The sequence below is a fragment of the Emydura macquarii genome, unplaced genomic scaffold (assembly GCF_026122565.2).
Source record: "Emydura macquarii macquarii isolate MOO-44397 ecotype Brisbane River unplaced genomic scaffold, CSIRO-AGI_Emac_v2 contig_2473, whole genome shotgun sequence".
In the NCBI taxonomy this organism is placed as follows: domain Eukaryota; kingdom Metazoa; phylum Chordata; order Testudines; family Chelidae; genus Emydura; species Emydura macquarii.
In genome coordinates, this window is record NW_027132610.1 from 40,059,237 (window position 1) to 40,080,214 (window position 20,978).

The window sequence follows — 20,978 nt, forward strand, 5'->3', positions numbered from 1 at the left end:
ATAGCCAGGGGAGGGGCTATGGCCATGAGACATGAACACTGCCTCCTATGGGTATTGCTAAGAAAAATTATCTGGCTCCAGTGCACTGAGTGCGCACACACCTAAGTGGAAAACAAAGTTGCCTCTACTTGAAGAACAGATGGATCTGATGAATCTCTGGAGTGTGACTTGGCAAAACTAACGGAAGCTTTGTCTTTTGTCACCTTTTTTGGAACTGACATGGACAGAAAATATGGCTTTTTTGGCATCTTGGCTCTTGTTTCAGAGGTTGGTGCCGAGGGCCCCTTCAAAACTTTTACTGGTGGATCTGATGCCTTGTGAGCTGACTGTGTTGAAGTTGCAGAACTCAACCACCGACTGAAGACTGGAGATTTCGTCAAGGCAGTATTCTTTGAGATAGCGGTACCCAGAACTGATACAAGTCTGTTCATCCTGCTCATCTTTTTGAAATGTTGTAGTGAAGTGGCTTTATTGCTAGAAACTTCTTGGAGTAAGATATCTTACAGTTTGTTCTCATGTTCCTTGTGTGCTCTTTGCACAAATGCACTGCAGATGAAATATTCTGATGGTGACGAGCCCTCACCAAGAGATTCCAAACATCTGATGCAGGCATCCAATGTGGGGAAGACAGTGGTACATGAGACACACTGTTTAAAATCTGATCTTCTTTACCTTTGGATACAACATGAAAAATGTAGACATAGCTGTACTCCTAATAGCTAAAACTAACAAGAACTATACTTAAAACTAATGACCTATTCCTATCTTATTTACAGTATAACAAGTCAGGCATTTTCTTTTTGGGAGAAGGATCCAAAGATGTTCACATCTAATTGCTGTGGCAGTTGGAAGGGGCTGAGGTAGCAGCGGACGTCTTACTCCTCTTATAGCCTACCCTGAGAAGGTTTGTGAACACTAAGGGGAGGACTAGGAGGGGATGTGTGGGCACTGCTATGAGAAGGTTTCATTGTTCAAACTACACCATCCGGTGCAACTCATCAGTGAGAATATGCAGAGGACATTTGAAGAATAATAATGTATACTACCCCAGCCTCATTCTCAGAAATAGCTAAAATGTTTTGGTTGAAATTTTCCCAAACTTTCTGCCCAAACAGTTAAAGTTTGGCAAAGTTATAATCAATGGAAAACATTTTCTAATAAGTGTCAGGCCACTGTAATAATATGTGGTGCTAGGAGACCCACCCATAAATCACACACAAAAATTAAATTAGAAAAGAATAAGGTTGCAAAAAGTTAAGCGCTCACAAATTAGGAAACGTCAGAATTAATTGTCAGACGAAGTGGGTTTCTGTCCATGAAAGCTTATGACCAAATAAATTTGTTAGTCTTTAAGGTGCCACAGGACTCTCGCTGTCAGAATTAATGTTGACTGTGCAACCTGAATTCGGCCCCTTTGTGTATATGCATTATGATATAGTCTTTAATTACAGGATCACAGACAAATTTTTCCACAGGACCTCTGACTCATTCAGTGTACAGGATGGACTGCACATGTGTGGCCCCCATACATTTTTAGTGCATTCTATTCAAACACTGCTCTGAAGACAAAATTGTTTATTACCTCATGACCTTTTCTACAATGCTGATCATTATAGTATCTGAGTGCTTCATAATACACCTGAGATGTGGGGTGGTATCATTATCTCCATTTTATAGATGGGAGACTGAAACAGAGGCATTAAGGTCAGAAGTATCCACTAATTTTGAGTGCCTGTCTGGGATGCCTACAGCCTTATTTTTCAGAGCACTGAGTACTATAATCACAATTCTTATGTTCAAAGCAAAGCTCCCATTGACTTCAGCTGGGAGTGCTCAACCCTTCTGCAAAACAGACTCCAGGGTCTCAAACTGGCCACCCAGAAAACAATTAACTTGCAGTTGTGATCACCTATGAAAAGTTTGGTTTAAGTGACTTTCCTATGATCATACAGGACCCTCAGTGACAGAGGCAGGGATGGAATCCAGTTCTCCAGGAAAGCACTCAACTGCCTTAACCACGAAACCATCCTTTCTTCTCCTGTAGTCCCCCCTGCCTCATTCACTACAAATCTTCCAATTTCTGTCACAAATGAGGCAGGGAGCAGCCTCTATCACTACACAACACTGATTCATTCCCAGAACATGGTCCCTCCTGTCCGCTGAATGAGATGGAAAAATAGTATGTGGTAATAATTAAAGACTATCACAGTGCATACGCAAAAAGGAGCAGTAACCTTAATTCTGGCATTTCCTAACATTGGAATGCTTGACTTTCCAACCTTGACTTTTTTAATGTCTTTTTGTGTGTAATTTTCTAGTTTTTAAAAAAGCAAGCTGACCCTTCCCACAAATTCCATCACAGACTCACATTGACACCCACATGATTTATTAGCAGGGTTGGAATCTTTAGCTGTACAACACAGCTGTCTGCCACTTGAATTTATGGAGTAAGCTGATAACAATGTTAGGGTGTCATCCTATATGTGGACCAGCACTACAGGAAGATGAGACACACACTTTGCCAATGGGTTTCACTGATATTTGCTGACAACAGAGGAATGGCAAGACAGGAATCTTGAGGTCATAGTTCTACAGCAGTCAGGAGCCGCAACTGCACAGAAATTCCACTCAGCCCTTGCAAGCCTTGCGAAACAGTATGCTCAGTGAACATAGTTTAGCAGACAAATTCTTCAAAGACTTCAAGAAGTCTCTACTGAGCATGTGCAAAACAGATTTTTTTCCAAAGGTTTATAGCTTGGCCATATTTGCACAGTTTTTACTGGAACAGATAAAGGCATATCCATGGCACAATTGCTACACTCTGCCAAATTTCAAGTCCCTGCTCCAAAGTATGGAAGCACCAGAGTTTTTCAATGAAAGGGTTGTATTATTTATATATTTTGCCCTAATGTTGGTCTTGGAAATGGCTGAACCATTTTTTTGCTGAAACTTTTCCAAAAAAATTCAACTTGAGGCACACACCTTGGCATGGAAAATTTCAGCCTATATGATTACAGTTTTCCAAAGTTATAAGCAACTGGAAGCAGGGTCTTATAATGGGAAATGCTGGGCAACTTTAGCAATAGGGGGCAATACATCTTTGCCTAAAATAATTATATACAAACATATCAAAATCACATTACATTTGCAAAGTCAAACATTCAAAAATTAAAAATTCAATAACTAAGCTTGTCAGTGTACTGACAATTCAGAGATGCGAGTAACTACAACTTCCTTTGAGTTCAAATGGAGTTTTGAATGCTCAGCATTCCAGAAAAATCAGGTTCTAGATGTCTCACACTGGCCACCTAACAAATGAGGATCAAAGTGAGCCGCTACTTTTGAAAATTTTGCCCAAGTGTCTTATTAAAAAATATCCAGAAAATCTGGGCAAAGCCAGAGATAGAACCCAAATGTTCAATGCCTTAACCTAACGACTGTTCTTTCTTTTCCTGAGATCCCTGACCTCATTCACAGTCCAACCTGTGCACTGAATGAAGCAGGATTCCTCAGTGAAAAAACAGTGCATGAACAGTTCAGTGATCAGAAGTGTTTCAACATCAATGTAACACTCAGAGGATGGAAACTTACTGCTGCCATATCCTTAATCAGTTTAATAATGATTTCTGAAATCTGTGTAGGAGTCGAGCCTTTCATCCACCAATGGCTTTCACCTCGGCGAATATAGCTGCAAAAGGATAATAAATAAGATAATACTTCAAAGTAATAAAGGTAATTCCTTAGTATATTTCAAAAGTAAGTAAAGAAATATTACACTTATTCAGTAACCTACCTTTTTTACATCAACATAATAATTCTTCATGCCAAATTAAATAGTTCTAATAGTAGGGCACAAATATTTATTTTCAGATTATAAAAGTGAGAGATACGAGGGTATTTCACTTTAAAATACTTTTGTTTTTGTTTGTCTTTAGTTTGACAAAATATAGCTTCTACCAACCTGGAATTGAAAATCATTGGAAGTGTAACTGTAGTAACTCCTTTGCCTGCAGCAGTGCCAGCAGTTCCAGTTATAGTGGTTCCTTTGGCTTTTAGCTGTACAGTGAGTGCTTTGGCAATGCACCCCAGGAACATATCCAAGATACCCAGTTTATTCCAATCTCCTTTTTCTGTTGAGTGAATAATATCACTTATATGGGCTGGTGGAAGAGACTTCACTCCTATGATAGAAGCCAAGCGACTAGGTGTCACCTCTGGCAAAACACGTCTTAATAATGATGTGACCTAAGCAGAAGACCCAAAGCAAAACAGAATTAAATGAGATAGCTGAATTTTCAAAGCTATATTCAAAAACATCTGTTACTTATTTACAAGCAATTTTGGTATGTCATTTTCATAAGAAGAATTAATTTACTTTCTAACTTCTAAATCATCTCTCTTAGGAATTTTGTAATGTTTGTACAATACTTTGTAAACTGTAATATGCTACATAAATTTCAAGTATAATTATTAATGCAGTCACTTATAGGAAAATTGTAATAAAAGGGAGTATCCAAGAACTTTACGCAAATGCAACTAAAAGCTGCTATACTGAATCTGATTACTTATACTGGAATACAAAATATAGCATAGCATATAAATTCGTAACTAAGACTTGAGACTTTCAAAAGAACTATGAGGTACCCTGAGAATACTTACTAACAAAAAGGTAGGGAGATGTAAGAAGCAACAGCCAGGCACTAAATGGTCCTCTTAGGGCTGACTGCTGCTTGTTTGTGCCAAATGTGAAAAGCCAGCTATCAGAAATGTTTGCTGAGAAATACTCTTATTAGAGTTGGTCTAAATTTGCTCCATTTAAGTATTGAGCAGAAACAAAATTGCTATTACAGGAACTCAAAGGAAAGAAACCTAACCTTAAGTTACTGCAATTTTTAGTCACAATTAAAGTCAACATTTTCCAGCAGCGGCCATTCAGTTGTCACAATTAACTTGAACTAAACAAGATATTTTCCTCCCAATAACTTAGCTTTCATTAATTTTGTAAGTATCTTGCCTTTGGCAAACATTCAAACCCAGACTGAAACTTCTACTATCAGTAAAAATTCCCTATTCTAATACAATATTGGTTTGCCTGTTTAAAATGAAAAACCATAATGAAATTTAAAAAACCCAAAAACAAACAAAATATAAGGTTAACACAGTAACGTGGCCATACTGCATACAAGAAATATTTCTATGTTTCTATTTTAATATACCTCTGTTTATGTTGTTAAATGTAAAGATAAAGTACAAAGGATTTGCAATGTGACCAGGTTAACATTGCTTTTGGAAACTTAATTTTTCCATTTCCTGATTTTCAAATTTTAAGCTATAAACTGTACAGCCTTAACATTGCACTGACCTAGTTTTCTGTTTTTAATTTATTTTTAAACAGGAAAAGAGAAAAATTGTGCTTAATGTTAGACACCACTTAATTTTAAATCTCAGAATTCAATGAAAGTGCTATTTCTGCATGAAGATAGTTTCTGCCAGGGTGAGTTAAGTGGGCAACACACATTTGTTTACACATGAGGATATCATTGTCACAGAAACAGATAATTTGTTTTTGTTTTTTTAAAAAGCTGGGAATATGCAGTATACTGTATTATATAGTGTAACAAAAATGGAGGAGAGATTCAAAAAATACCAGTATCCAAATTTTCTCCTATTGCTTATAACCAGGAAACTTTTTTTGCTTGTATTTCAGCAAGACAATAAAATAAAATTAACATTAAATCACAACTTGTTCCCGCAGCAGCCACTGTACCTGCGGGTTTGGGGAGAAGGAAAGGGTAGTATTGATGTAAAGGCAGCAGGAATTCAGTAGACTTTGCTAAAATTGTACAAATACACAGAAGTGAGCAGCCAATCTCTATTTACTACTTTCCAAACCTAGTATTGACTATGATGGGGTGAAACAATCCGACACTGGAGAGGCAAGGGTTAACGAACTGCTTTGGACCCAAACAGCCACGCCCCCTCACACCTGCTGGGCATACTCCCAGTGGAAGAAGCATTCAAGAGAGAGCAGTGCAACTCAGTTAGGACTGACTGAAGAGGGGAGTGGTTGGGTTCAGTCACCTCCTGCTGGGAAGCCAGTACTCCAAACCACCAGGATCGAGTCTCCTAGTTGAGCTGTGGGAAGCCAGTTGACCGAGGGAACTGAAATGGAGAACTTGCTGTTGCCAGTGGAGGAGAGTCCAGAGATGAATCAGAAGGACCACATCCAACCCCAAGATGATGCTGGAGCGACTGGAATGATGGTAGGAAGCAACCCAGGGAACACACTTGGGGGCATCTATGATTCTATGACCTGAACCCTCCAGGGTACACTGTTTCGAAAGGCCCTGGGTTGAAACCTAGTGGAGCAGGTGAGCCCATGTTCTCCTATCCTCCCCACGCTTGCGAGTGGGTGACACTACCCTGCAATACTACCGCGAGGCAAGGCGGCTCTTGAACTCTCACAAGTAGGCAATGCTACCTTGTGATGCTGCTGCCAGGCAGAACGGCCTTTGGACTCTACCGTTCAGAAGTGTACATTGGAGCCTCACCATTAGGTGGCGCTGTTGGCCTGGAGCACTCATCCAGCTACCGAGAATGACATTGTTCACCATCAAGAGCTGCTTTCATACAGAATTTCAATTTTCAAACTTCAATAATTTTTTTGTAGCCATGTCTAAAACTGTATGGCTATGCTCTTTTAAAATAGGAAAAAAGTAATGGCTCTCATATTTTAAAGGAAAATCTATGCTTCCTGTATTTGAATAATTTTGTAATAGTGCTATGTGTAGCATTCTTTGTAAGTGACAATGGGTAACTGAAACTACTTATTTTTTAAAATGAATTTAATTTGTTTCCTACATTTTCAAACAAGACCAGATAAAGGCACAGGGACTAAGAAACTAGGGTCTTGTAATAATTTTTTTTTTTTTTTTTTTTTTTTAAATTAAGCTTCTAGCACTCGTGGTTTTGAAAAAAAGCTTGAAAAAGTGACTAGTGGAATTAACGTCCCCCTGAATCTGCAAGCAATCTGAAAAAACTAGCTCAAAGTGGTATGAACATGGGGTGTTAATTCTAACACCCTCTGCCCCTTGGCTTCTTGCTAACACCATCCAACAGAGTCCTGTGTGGGGCAGGAAAAGTGCCACTATCTCAGCCAGCTTTCCACCCAGTTGAGCAGGTATACCCAGGCATATGGGGGGTTCCCATGCAGGCACCTCTGCCAATGTAGGAGGAAGAGAAGATGTCAACTGCCATTCATGCTATCTCTGAGATGGAGAGAGACCCTGCTATCACTTCTGGAGCAGAAAAAAAGGGGCTCCATGCTGCTGCTCCTGCCTCTCTGGAAGAGAACAGGGATCCGTCTGCCATTAGCACTTCAAGTTGGGGAAGGGGATTGGTGGCACAATCACTTCCGGAGAGCAAAACAAAGGGGGTGCAGCTAAGGGTTCGGGTTCCTTCTCTAATGGTGGGCCTAGGGCCCTAAATTGTCTTAATTCAGCCTTGCTCACAGTTTAAAGGTTGTGTTGAATTGATGATTGTTAGAACTGCCTAATAGTTTGGGGACATGTTTATTTATGTCATTTGCATATATTTCCTGTGTGTCGATTTTTGCTAAGGTACTATCTATGCAATATTCTGAAAAACACAAATATAATGACAGCAATGAAGAAAATAATTCTTTTCATTTTCAAAGAGCTATTGTGCTGCATTAATATGTGTCACGCTGGCTGCATTGGGGGGCATTTATTATATTATTTAACATCAATATGTCAAAATCATAGTAATTCATATGAAATACGCCATTGCAGGTACTGTTAGAAAGGCTATAATGTGCTAAGCAAGATGATTATGTTTATGTTCATGTGTTATGTGTGTAATGGAAGTTATGGATATGGTTGATATATCTGTATTTAAAATTGTGCTGTGTCTGGGTGACACCCCAGACAGGATGGCTGCAGCACTAGCCTGCTTAATGGCCCATTAAGAAATTCACAGGTACAAGGAGCCCAGGGGGAGAAGCTAGGGATATACCTGATGAGTCACCAGGACTTACCCATGTGACTCTGGACTCCATCTTTTTCCTGTAAAATTCCACATGCAGCATGGCAAAGACCAAAGGACATAAAAGGAAGCTGCCCCACATCCATTTGTCTTTAGTCTCCAGCCTACCTCTGGATCAACTCATCTACAACTGAACTGAACTGAAGCTGTGAAACAAAGGACTGAGCCCCAACCAGATACTGGATGTACACCAGAAGGACTATACAAGCCTGCAAACTCCACAATTCTTCTAGAAACCTGATATATATGGACTTTCCAGTTATTTGTATGTATGTGATTGCTTTGATCCTTTAACATTTCTCTTATAGTTTGTTTCTTTCCTTTTATAATAAACCTTTAGTTTTATTTACTAAAGGATTGTCTGGAAGCGTGGTATTTTGGGTAAGATCTAAACTTATATTGATCTGGTACTGTGGCTGGCCCTTTGGAGTCAGGAGAAACGTTTTTGGTAAAGAGCATAGAGTTTTAAATAACTGATCTCTTTACTGGACCTAGGGGCTGATTGGGAGCCGGAGACTGAAATGCAGTAAAGTGGGCTGTGTATAGTTGTATTTTGGCTTCTTGATAACCAGTGTGAGGAATCAGAGGCACTGTTTGTGCCTGGTTGGGAAGTCTGACTTCAGTGTCATCCACCAGTGTTGGGAGAATCTGCTCTCCTTTTGCAGCCTGTCCTGACGTTGGCATTTTCAGGTGGTTACCCTAGGCACGGACAGGTCACCATCTGTACTACACATATTTTTGTATTTAAAACAAGTGATTCTCCCCTCTTCTATGGGCCTGTCAGATGATAATGCAAAAAGACCATTAGAGCCCTGTGCTGATCTGGGGAGAATTTCTACTGATACGGGCTTTGTACGAGGCAATTTACGCTGTCATACAGGGCTCACAACACAAACCTTTTGGGGTGAGAAAGGTGGGGATTGCAGAGTGAGATCCTGAATGGTGATAGCATCTATAGACAGCTGGAGATAGCTGGCTGGCTGGCTGAGTTATGCAAAGCACCACACTAGATTTGCAGGGGTGCAACTGTGGCTAATTTAACCATCTCTCCCTTGGGCTGCACCTCTTACAGGCACAGCACAAAATGTTACTGAAAATGAATTATTTCTCAGTAACTATAAATATTAAAATAGCAACAAAATCTGTAAAATGTGTCACTTTCCATAGAATATTTCCACTTCTTGATAACATTTAGTTGACACACAAGTGCTCTTACATATTTGTATTACATATTGAGTGTTCAACAAATGTCATAGTTTTGATTGCAAAACCTGATTCTATTATAATTCTTCTTTTCAAATGCTCATAACTTTTGGAATCATTTTATATTTGGGCTAACGCTCCTTCATATGTGGTTGCATTACAAAAGTATGCTTTCATTTTATTTGAGAATATTTCATCTCTCATATTTGATATTTTGAATTTGATAGTGAAAATGATATATATATACATATGTATGTATATATATTTGGTTTAATGAAAACCAGAAATAAGGTAATCAACTAAACAATAAAAAATCAGTTCACATGCATGCTATATTATCAAGCACAATATGATCTAATTTGTAGCATTAGATTATTTTGCTGGAAGCACTGCAATGGATAAGGAATAGTTAGCACACTCACCTGTCTCTGTACCCTGGGAGAGGCAGTATGCAGTAGTGAGAAGAGATCCTGGAGTAGAGTCAGCTGCTGAGCCAGGTACTGACGACCTACATTGGAACCGCTCAGTGCCAGAACCATGGACAGCAACTCAAAGCAATAAGCATCAGAAGAGGCATCTTCATCATTAGGCTGTGAGTTGGCATTCTCCTTGCTGGAGATTGCATGCTCCCATTCCTCACGTACGCGAGTTGCTTCCATTCGGATGGCCTGGACTATATGAGCACATACCTAACCAAACAAATGTCACACACACAGTAGTTTAGTAAGAACTAAAAATTGCGAAAATACCTTCAATACTGCAACATAAACCAAAAAAGCCCATAAAAAGTAGTTGATTTTTTTTTCCAATTGCTCCCCATTATAAACATAAATTAAGGATAAAGATGTACCTTCAATACTGAATTTGCTAGACTTGTTAGTTTGTGACAACAATATCACTTAACTGTGTTTTCATTGAAAATACAGGAAAACACACAACTAGAAATCTAAAGATTCATATATCTTCCCAAAAGAGAATGTCTCCTTAAAACCACTTTATAATCTCTTTTCTAACCACATATTTAGGTAATCTTAGAGAATTTAAAAACCAATATTGTTTGATATACATACAAACTACTAAAATGCACATTATTTACCTAATAGCATGTTAAAAAAGTAAATATGTTTAAAAGATTTTAAAGCTTGTAAGGCTGGGATTTTCAAAGGTACAAAGAGGAAACAGGCACCCAAATCCTATTGAAATTAAATGGGAGATAGATACCTAGTTCCCCTCAGGCTCCTTTGAAAATCTCTGCTGTAATGTTTATCCCACAGAAAATGGCTCATCTTATTATGTGAAAAGAGAATTTAGTTAAATAAAAAACCTTAAGAAATTTCATAAAGTTACTTCAGATGCACAGTAGCAACTTTTCTGTGTGTGAATAAAAAACAAAATCAAAAACAGATGGCGCTAAATAAAACCTCAGAACCAAATATCCAAAGTCTTTGTGGGTGGGATAGTTTCAAATCCAAACCCTGATTTCATAGCTGGCCACATCCATAATCTAAGAAATGAAAACTTCTTTTTCAGTGGCAGGGAGGGGGAGAAAAAGGTGTTTTAAGCAAGTATCTAAAATTGGCAGCTGAGACTCTTCTGAAATATTGAATGAGGTATGCCAGCATGAACTACTATTAGTAAACATTAGGACAACTTGTAGTCCACTTAAATATAATTTTAAAAGGAGGCTCATAGGATACGATTTTATTTTTAGTTATAGTCGAGTGCTACATTTTAAAGCCAAATTATAAATCTTTAAATATATAATTTATAATGGAACAGAGTCTTAAGTATGACAAATACTACTAAGAATGAAAAATAATCAAGTAAAAAATGTTAAACAACAGAAGAATTGTAATTATGCTCTTTTCCAGTAGTTACAACATTAAGGTCAACGTTTAACACCTCGAGAATTGTGTATTAAACAAACCTGTTTTTGTAAATTTGTCAGTTTGCTCCTGCTGAATATGATTCCAACCATGTGCTCTTTCAAATCTGCATCTGAAGTTGCCTTTATAAAAAGCAAAATTAACATTAGATTAAGACTTTCAAAAGCATTTCTGAACTGTTGCACCAATGAATGTGGAATATCAATTTATTCTGTGTTAAAAATGAACAGGTTTTTTTTGTAACATGCTGATGTGTAACAAAATGTTATGTAACCAAGATAAATCAATTAGGAAAATTGACACAAGGCAGCTGTGTTTATTTCCTTCCTGTTAGGTATGTAAAACATAAAAGAGCGGAGTACAGATACTCAGATACATCTCCAGCAAGCTCAGACAAATGAAATTCAGTCTTCCAAGACCCACACTTACGAATTCAACTTAATACTTATCACTATTGATCAAGTCTTTATAAACTAATGTACAGGGACCAAATTTACAGTCTTTATGTATTTTAAATTAAATGTCTCCAAAAGGAGAAACTCAGTAAAAATAAAGAATATTCCATGATTTATAATATGTAACCTGTCACAACAAAGGCAACTAAAATCAAACTATTTTTCAGGATCTACCATAAACATATGCATGGGGGAATTAACAGATGGTGGTTCTACACTATTTTCTTTAAAAATCTTGCTTATTTAATTACATTAGTTCTCTCTTTCAGAGATTATTTTCAAATTAATTTAGCGGTTGTGAAATGTACTGAACTGACAACACTGGACATTGAAGTCCTTTATCCGAACTGCTTTCTCACATTGCCTTTCCATGACCATGCCTTAAACCTGTTCTGGATGAACTACTTTAAGTAGTCATGAAAAATAACTTGCCCATTGGGTTAAGGGCAAATCTTTTCAAGTGAGCCACTTAATAGAAAACCAGTGAAAACTATATGAATGAAAACCAATAGAAAACCAATAAAAAGACTGCTGACGTGCACAAGCTGAGATTGTAGACCAGCAACATTGCTTGCCCCATAATCTCAGCCGTGCAGAATGCAACGCCATCCACAGCCTCAATAACAACTCTGACATTATAATCAAAGAGACTGACACAGGAGGTGCTGTAGTCATCATGAATAGGTCGGATTACGAACAGGAGGCTATCAGACAACTCTACTACACCACATTCTACAAGCCACTACTGTCCAATCCCACTGAGGAATACCAAAAGAAACTACAACATCCACTTAAACTCCATAAAGAATCACAGGAACAAATCTACACAGACACATCCCCTGAGCCCCGACCAGGGATATTCTACCTGCTACCCAAGATCCACAAACCCGGGAATCCTGGACGCCCCATCATCTCAGGCATTGGCACTCTCACAGCAGGATTATAAGGCTATGTGGACTCTTTTTTCAGGCCCTATGCCACCAGCACTCCTAGCTATCTTCGTGATACCACTGACTTCCTGAGAAAACTACAATCCATCGGTGATCTCCCAGAAAATAGCATCCTAGCCACTATGGATGTAGAAGCTCTCTACACCAACAATGATAGACACAATGATGGACTACAAGCCATCAGGAACATTTTCCCTGATGATAATATGGCACACCTAGTAGCTGAACTTTGTGACTTTGTCCTGACCCACAACTACTTCAGATTTGGAGACAATCTATACTTTCAAGTCAGTGGCACAGCTATGGGCACCCACATGGCCCCACAGGATGCCAACATTTTTATGGCTGACCTAGAACATCACTTCCTCGAAACTTGTCCCCAACCACCTCTTCTTTACCTACGCTACATTGATGACATTTTCATCATCTGGACCCATGGGAAAGAGTCCCTCAAAGAATTCCACCGGGATTTCAATAATTTCCACCCCACCATCAACCTCAGCCTGGACCAGTCCACACAAGAAATCCACTTCCTGGACACTATAATACAAATAAGGCATGGTCACATTAATACCACCCTATACCGAAAACCAACTGACCGCAATACATACCTTCATGCCTCCAGCTTCCACCCTGGACACATTACATGATCCATTGTCTACAGCCAAGCCTTAAGATACAACCGGATTTGCTCCAATCCCTCAGACAGAGACAAACACCTACAGGATCTCCATAAAACATTCTTGAAACAACAATATCCACCTGGGGAGGTGAAGAAACTAATTGACAGAGCCAGATGGGTACCCAGAAGTCACCTACTACAGGACAGACCCAACAAAGAAAACAACAGAACACCACTGGCCATCACCTACAGCCCCCAGCTAAATCTCTCCAACACATCATTAAGGATCTACAGTCTATCCTAGAAGATGATCCCTCACTTGCTCAAGCTGGGAGAGGCAGGCCTACCCTTGCTTACAGACAGCCCCCAACCTGAAGCAAATACACACCAGCAACCGTACACCATACAACAAGAACATACACCCAGGAACCTATCCCTGCAACAAACCCCGTTTCCAACTCTGCCCGCACATTGACTCTAGTGACACCATCACAGCTCCTAACCACATCAGCCACGCCATCAAGAGCTCATTCACCTGCACATCTACTAATGTAATATATGCCATCATGTGCCAGCAATGCCCCTCTGCCATGTACATTGGCCAAACTGGACTGTCACTATGCAAAAAAATAAATGGACACAATCAGACATAAAAAATGGTAACATCCATAAGCCAGTAGGAGAGCACTTCAATCTTCCAAGACACACTGTAGCTGACTTGAAAGTTGCCATACTTCAACAAAAAAACTTCAAAAACAGACTTAAGCGAGAAACTGCAGAGCTGGAACTCATGCAAACCTTAACACAATCAGACTGGGTCTGAATAGGGACTTGGAATGGTTATCTCATTACAACAAGTAATTGTCACTGTTCACACATTCTCACCTTCTAATCAATGGTTGTGAATAGGCCTCATCCACCCTAACTGAATTGACTTTGTTAGCACTTGCCCTCCTCGTTGTTTCTTACCCCTGGATGTATATATATACACACCTCCTATTTTTAATTTCCACTTCGTGCATCTGACGAAGCGGGTTGCAGCCCACGAAAGCTTATGCCCGTGGAAATTTGTTAGTCTTTAAGATGTTACAGGACTCTCGTTGTTTTTAATGAAAACTATACTTCTGGTCAGTAGGGAACAGGGGATAGCTTTGAACAACCAATGTGGTAATGAAAGATTCCAAAACCCATTACCAATCACTTGAGCCCTTCACTTTTCATTAGTATTAGGATCAGCTCATGGACCTGAGGATAGAGATTTTCCAGGCCTTTGAGAAACCAAACCATCACCTTGTGAGAGAACACTGACCTTCTCACTGGAGGGTGGAAGGCTGAGATGGCTGTCAAATGCACCTTAATAGACGAGAGGGCCAGGCCCTGGTGCTTTGGGTGGAGCAAATAGCTCAAGATGTACTGAAGGGAAGATCAAGATGGAGAAAAAGCATGTTCTGAGGCCAACAAGAGAAGTGCTTCCACTTGGCCCAGTAGGTATCCCTGGTAGAGGGCCTTCTACTGTCTAGCAAGAGCTGCGGTACCTGTTCTGAACAGACCTGTTCTTCAGGGTTCAGCCATGCAGAATCAATGCAGTTAGGTGCAGGGGGGAAAGGTTCAAGTGAAGCAACCAGCCGTGATCTTGTGAAACTAGGTCCAGATGGAGTGGGATCAAGAGTGGAACTGCCACCAAAAAATCCAGGAGCATGCTGAACCAATGCTGGTATGGCCACACTGGGGCTATGAGAATAATTCTTGCTTTGTCCCATTTGATTTGTAGAAGGACCTCATGAACCAAGGGGATCAGAGGAAAAACGTAAAGCAGCTGGTCTGTCCTTGACAGCAGGAAGATGTCAGAGAGGGAGTCCAGGCTATGCCCACACAGTGAACAAAACTGATGGCATTTCCTATTCTGCCTGGTAGCAAACAGGTCCACTTGGAGAGGCCCCCACCTATGGCAGATATTTTTGGTAGGGTGGCTAATGGGAATGAGGCTATGGAAGTAGAAATTACCACATCCGAGGTAGACGCCAAACTTGAACAGCTTAATGGGACTAAACTGGGGGGAGAAGGGAAGGTAATTTCCATCTAAGAATATTAAAGAAACTAGCACATGAAATTGCAAGCCCATTAGCAAGGATTTTTAATGAATCTGTGAACTCAGGGGCTGTACCGTATGACTAGAGAATTGCTAACATAGTTCCTATTTTTAAGAAAGGGAAAAAAGTGATCTGGGTAACTACAGGCCTGTTAGTTTGACCTCAATAGTATGTAAGGTCTTGGAAAAATTTTTGAAAGAGAAAGTAGTTAAGGACATCGAGATTATGGTAATTGGGATAAAATACATGGCTTTACAAAAGGTAGATCATGCCAGAGCAATTTGATCTCCTTTTTTGAGACGATAACAGATTTTTTAGACAAAGGGAATACAGTGGATCTAAGTTACCTAGATTTCGGTAAAGCATTTGATACAGTTCCACATGGGGAATTATTAGTTACATTGGAAAAGACGGGGATTAATATGAAAATTGAAAGGTGGATAAGGAACTGGTTAAAGGGGAGACTACAACGAGTAATACTGAAAGGTGAACTGTCAGGTTGGAGGGAGGTTAATAGTGGAGTTCAGAGATCGATTTTGGGACCAATCTTATGTAATCTTTTTATTACTGACCTTGGCACAAAAAGTGGGAATGTGCTAATAAAGTATGTAGATGACACAAAGTTGGGAGGTATTGCCAATACAGAGAAGGATTGGGATATCATACAGGAAGATCTGGGTGACCTTGTAACTGGAGTAATAGAAATAGGATGAAATTTAATAGTGGGAAGTGCAAGGTCATGCGTTTAGGGACTAATACCAAGAATTTCTGCTATAAGCTGGGGATGCAGAAGTTGGAATTGACAGAGGAGGAGAAGGACCCGGCCGTATTGGTTGATCACAGGATGACTATGAGCCGTCAATGTGATGTGGCCATGAAAAAAGCTAATGCGGTCCTTGGATGCATCAGATGAGGTATTTCCAGTAGAGATAAGGAGGTGTTAGTAATGTTATACAAGGGGCAGGTGAGACCTCACCTGGAATACTGTGTGCAGTTCTGGTCTCCCATGTTTAAGAAAGATTAATTCAAACTGGAACAGGTGTAGAGAAGGGCTACTAGGATGATCTGAGGAATGGAAAACCTGCCTTATGAGAGGAGACTCAAAAGAGGCTTATTTAGCTTAACCAAAATAAGATTGAGGGGAGATCTGACTGCTCTCTATAAATATATCAGAGGGATAAATACAAGGGAGGGAGAGGAATTATTTAAGTTCCACGTCAATGTGGACACAAGAACTAATGGATATAAACTGGCCATTAGGAAGTTTAGACTTGAAATTAGATGCAGGTTTCTAACCATCAGAGGAGTGAAGTTCTGGAATAGCCTTCCAAGGGGAGCAGTGGGGGCAAAAAACCTAGCTGGCTTCAATACTGAGCTTGATAAATTTTAGGGGAAAGGGGTGGTATGATGGGACTGCCTAGTTTGGCAATTGACTGATCTTTGACTACTGGTGGCAGATATACCAATGGCCTGTGATGGGATGTTAGATGGGGTGGGTTCTGAGTTATTACAGACAATTCGTTCTTGGGTGTCTGGCTGGTGAGTCTTGCCCACATGCTCAGGGTTTAGTTGATTGCCATATTTGGGGTCAGGAAGGAATCTTCCTCCAGGGCAGATTGGCAAAGGGTCCAGGGGGTTTTCACCTTCCTCTGTAGCATGGGGCACGGCTCACTTGCTGGTGGATTCTCTGTATATTGAAGTCTTTAAACCATGATTTGAGGACTTTAATAACTCAGTCATAGGTTAGAGGATTATTACAGGAGTGGGTTGGTGAGGTTCTGTGGCCTGCATCGTGCAGGAGGTCAGACTAGATGATCATATTGGTCCCTTCTGACCTTAGACTCATAGACTCTATTCACAAAAAATATTAATTACACAAAAATCCTTCTAATTATGTTATTTTTTTTTAAATAGGCAATGGCAACACTATAATATTGCTTGGATGTGAAAAATATCTGTAGTAAGACAGTCTATTATATGAGTAAAACCAAATTACCAAAAAAAAAAAAAAAAAAAAAAAACAACCCATAACAACTAATTTCAGTAAAATAATAATTGTAGAACATAAATAATACATTGTGTACTTTTTCTTCTCCTTCCGGGGAAGACAGCAGTGTTTTTTCTTCTTGTTCTGGGGTTGGCTCAGCATCTCCAGAGATGAGTTTTCCAAATACCTGTGAGAAGTTACAATAAAGGTTAAACAAAGTTCAAAACTAGGCTCATACTGACATAAAACTTTTGAAGCTGACAAAATTAAGAGGGTTATACCATTATTCTTTGTAGTTTAAAATATATTAACATTGCTTAGTTTTTGTTCACCATATATAAGATATTCTGATTGATGGCAACAGTATAGTAGAGAGAGGAGTCTGCACTGGCAGTCAGCATCAGAGAAACTTCAGCTGCTAACCACATTTGATTAATAAAAATATGTCACTGTCTTAAAAAAAGCTTATCATTCTAGGTTGCACAAGTCTAGCTTACTCTCCTATTTCTGTGATAACATATATCACCAACAAACACATGATGGTGATTCAAAATTTCTGAATTTATATTATTTATATTCCATTAGCACGTAAAGGCCCTGATCAGGATTGTTACGAGAGGCACTGTACGAACACAAACACTATCCCTCCCCTGAAAAGTTTACAGTCTAAAATGACAAGAAACAAGAAAGAGATACAACATACTTTTTAAATGGAGGATACTAATGAAGTAGGAAGTGTGGACAAAAAGGAGTGGGAAGAAAAAGGAAGGAATAGGAAGAAACATGGGAGAGGAAGAATGTAAATTAGTATGTTGGTAGTGGAAAGAAATGAGGTCCTGCAGGAGAGCGGATTGGATCAAAGAAAGGCAAAAGCAAAAAACCAACTGTAAATCAGTACAATGTAAAGCTTCAGAAGGGAAATTTACTTTATCAACGTGTTTAATCACTGTAAGAAGTAGTAGTTCTTCACTGAATTTCTTTTCTACCATACTATCACTCTACCACCATCCCCATACAAACAAAAACACAACAGCTTTCTTTTGAAAAGGAATACGTCACTAAATCTTAACAGCTTTCATGTTATCTAAGTGTACAATTTGAGGTAGTTGCAATGTCCCACCTGAGATGTAATAAGTCGGAATACTCGCAGTGTCTCAGCTTCACAGTTTCTTTGCTGAGCTACACTTGCTGAGATCTGGCCTGCAATTTTAATGCTTTCGCCATCTTTCCATCCCAGTACTTTCACTTGTCGAACTCTTAGTGTGTTCTCTGGGCCCTTTAATTCAATTTTGATGATGTGATTATCTCCACCAGGAAGTTCACTTGTTACCCAGCCAATGTGTCTTGAATCCAAATCAACCTGACAAACAGGAATATAAAGATGTGAATTTACAACACAATACCAGGCTGAGTCAGCCACTTCTGGAGAGTTATTTGTACAAATTATCCAGCACACACTGTGGAAACCAATTATTGCTTAGATGACAAACAAATGTCTATTCTGCAGAAGATTACAAAACTATTTTACTATAAAACTTCCAATCTTCACAAGTTAAGATTTCAAAATCTCAAATTATAAATAAAAAACATGTAACTTTTCATTTTCTGTTCACTTTTAAAGCCCAGTTTAAAAAAAATATTAGTAATAAGTCATCTTTGTTGGTTATGCAGTTGCACCACTTAAGTCTGTGTCATTTTCTCAGTGGCAATTTATAAATTTGTAAATCACTTTGAATTAAAGTTCTTTCACCTTTTCTAAAAAAGTAGTTTGTCTAAAATATAAAACATGGTTAAATATACTTAATTATTCAAATTCTGTATCAGACAAAAAAAAATTAAATAAAATAGAAATACAGGTTGAAATTCTGACCCTACTGAAGTCAGTGGCTAATCTCTCATTTACTATAATGGAGCTTTTTATTTATTTATTTATTTTTTAAATCACAGCAAACACTATTTAGGTACAATTTAAAACAAGATTCAAAGTTATGTGGAGAAAAAAGTTGATGAAAAGCAATAAGCATTCTACTGTTTGGATAAGTCATCCCACAAAAAGGAACTAACCCTACATTAATTGTGGTTCTTTCAGACGTGTAGAGTGAATAGACTGAATAACCATTTCTTCTTCTTGAGTTATCCATATATGTATTCCACTGTTGGTGTTTATCAAGCAGTGAGCTAGACTGTAGGAGGTAAATGCTAGGAGTCTATACTAGGGATGTAAAAGATTAACCATTTAAATGATAATCAGCTGTTTAAACATTTTAAACAGCTGATTACCCGTTTAAACTGGGGGGAGGGGAGTGATAGCTGGGCTATCTGGGCAGCCCAGCGCTGGGGAGAGGGGACAGCAAACCGCAGCTGGGCTCGGTTCCCCAGGAGCTGAGGGGGGGGGGGGGGGGCGCGCGCACGCGCGGCAGGTCCCTGCAAGTGAGAGCTGCCCAGCATGGTCTGTCCCCCCGCGTTTATCCGTTTAAACGTTCTATTTTTAGAATGCTTAAATGGATTTTAAATTAATTTTTACATCCCTAGTCTATATACAGTGATTGTGGGACAGCCTTGTAAAAATTAGCATCCAAACTGGATGTCTCCCCAACAGAGCAGTGCTGGGAAAATGTATATACGGAGGACTAGGTAACTACCCTATAAATGTTCAGAATGGGGATATCTCTCAAGAAAGCAACAATTTTTGCCTATGCTGTAGTTGAGTGAGCTGTGACTATTATAGATGGGGTTACATTAGTCAATTCAATACCTGAAATGGCCTAGTTCTCTATTGAAGCACTCTAAGGACATCTAGTATGTGCAGGGTTACCTCATTCATTTGAATGCCATTTTGGAAAAATAAAGAAAAAAAGAAAACAAAAAGAAAGATGGATAACCCAATTTAAATGAAAAACTATTTTTGGTGGAAATTTTAGGGGAGATCTCAATGACACCCTGTCCCTAAGAGAAACTGTCTCCAGGGGCTCTGCCATCAAAGCTTTTATCTCCCTGACCCTTCTGGCTGACATCATTGCTACTTATAAGGCTGCTTTAATGGAAAGGTGAAACTAGGAACGTGTAACGAGGAGTTCAAAAGGCAGGCCCATCAATCCCATGAGGCCAATATTTAGATCCTAAGGAGGGACAGGTTCTCCAACTGGGGTCAGTTTGGCCACTGTGGTGTGAGAAAACGTGAAATATTCTTGTATTGGAGGGAGAACTTAGCTGGCTACTAGATGAACACCCAATGAGCTCAGATAGCCCAGAGCAGGGTTTCCCAAACTTTTTGCCAGCACAACCCCATTTTAATTATTTCCTCCTAGGACCCTAGACAGCATGGAGGATGTCATTTCATAGAGCAAAATGGCATCCTCCATGCATTGGGACCTTGGCATGTACTGTGTATGAGAGATCATGCTATCAGAGCAAAACAGCATCCTCTGCACAGTAGGGGTTGCTGCAACTCCCCCAACTGCTAATGGTGTGACCCCATTTTGGGTCGTGACCCACAGTTTGGGAACTGCTGGCCCAGAGTTTTTTAGTTGAGATTGTTCAGTACGTCTAGAATTTGTGCTTGAGTGACAGTTAGTGCTGTTGTGCTCAGACAGTGAATCTCTTCCATTTAATAGTGTGTATGTCTAGTAGAGTCTTTTCTACTATGAAAAGTAGAGTCTTTTCTATTTTTATGTACTTCTTCCTGTCGAAGTCAGATAACCAATGTCCACACCACAAGATA

At 39.3% G+C, this 20,978-nt stretch overlaps 1 protein-coding gene across 7 annotated transcripts in view; it reads right to left on the minus strand.

The window, feature by feature from the left end:
- Positions 1–20,978, minus strand: part of MYCBP2 (MYC binding protein 2) — a 477,832-nt gene that overhangs the window by 33,299 nt on the left and 423,555 nt on the right. For 6 of the 7 annotated variants that reach the window (XM_067563270.1, XM_067563273.1, XM_067563271.1 and 3 more), the window contains 6 exons: positions 18,378–18,617; positions 17,346–17,444; positions 11,195–11,275; positions 9,690–9,956; positions 3,962–4,245; positions 3,592–3,688 (listed from right to left, as the gene is read on the minus strand). In XM_067563270.1, coding sequence (XP_067419371.1) covers positions 3,592–3,688; positions 3,962–4,245; positions 9,690–9,956; positions 11,195–11,275; positions 17,346–17,444; positions 18,378–18,617 — 1,068 coding nt within the window. The remainder of the gene's footprint in view (positions 1–3,591; positions 3,689–3,961; positions 4,246–9,689; positions 9,957–11,194; positions 11,276–17,345; positions 17,445–18,377; positions 18,618–20,978) is intronic. The other variant, XM_067563268.1, reaches the window with a different exon arrangement.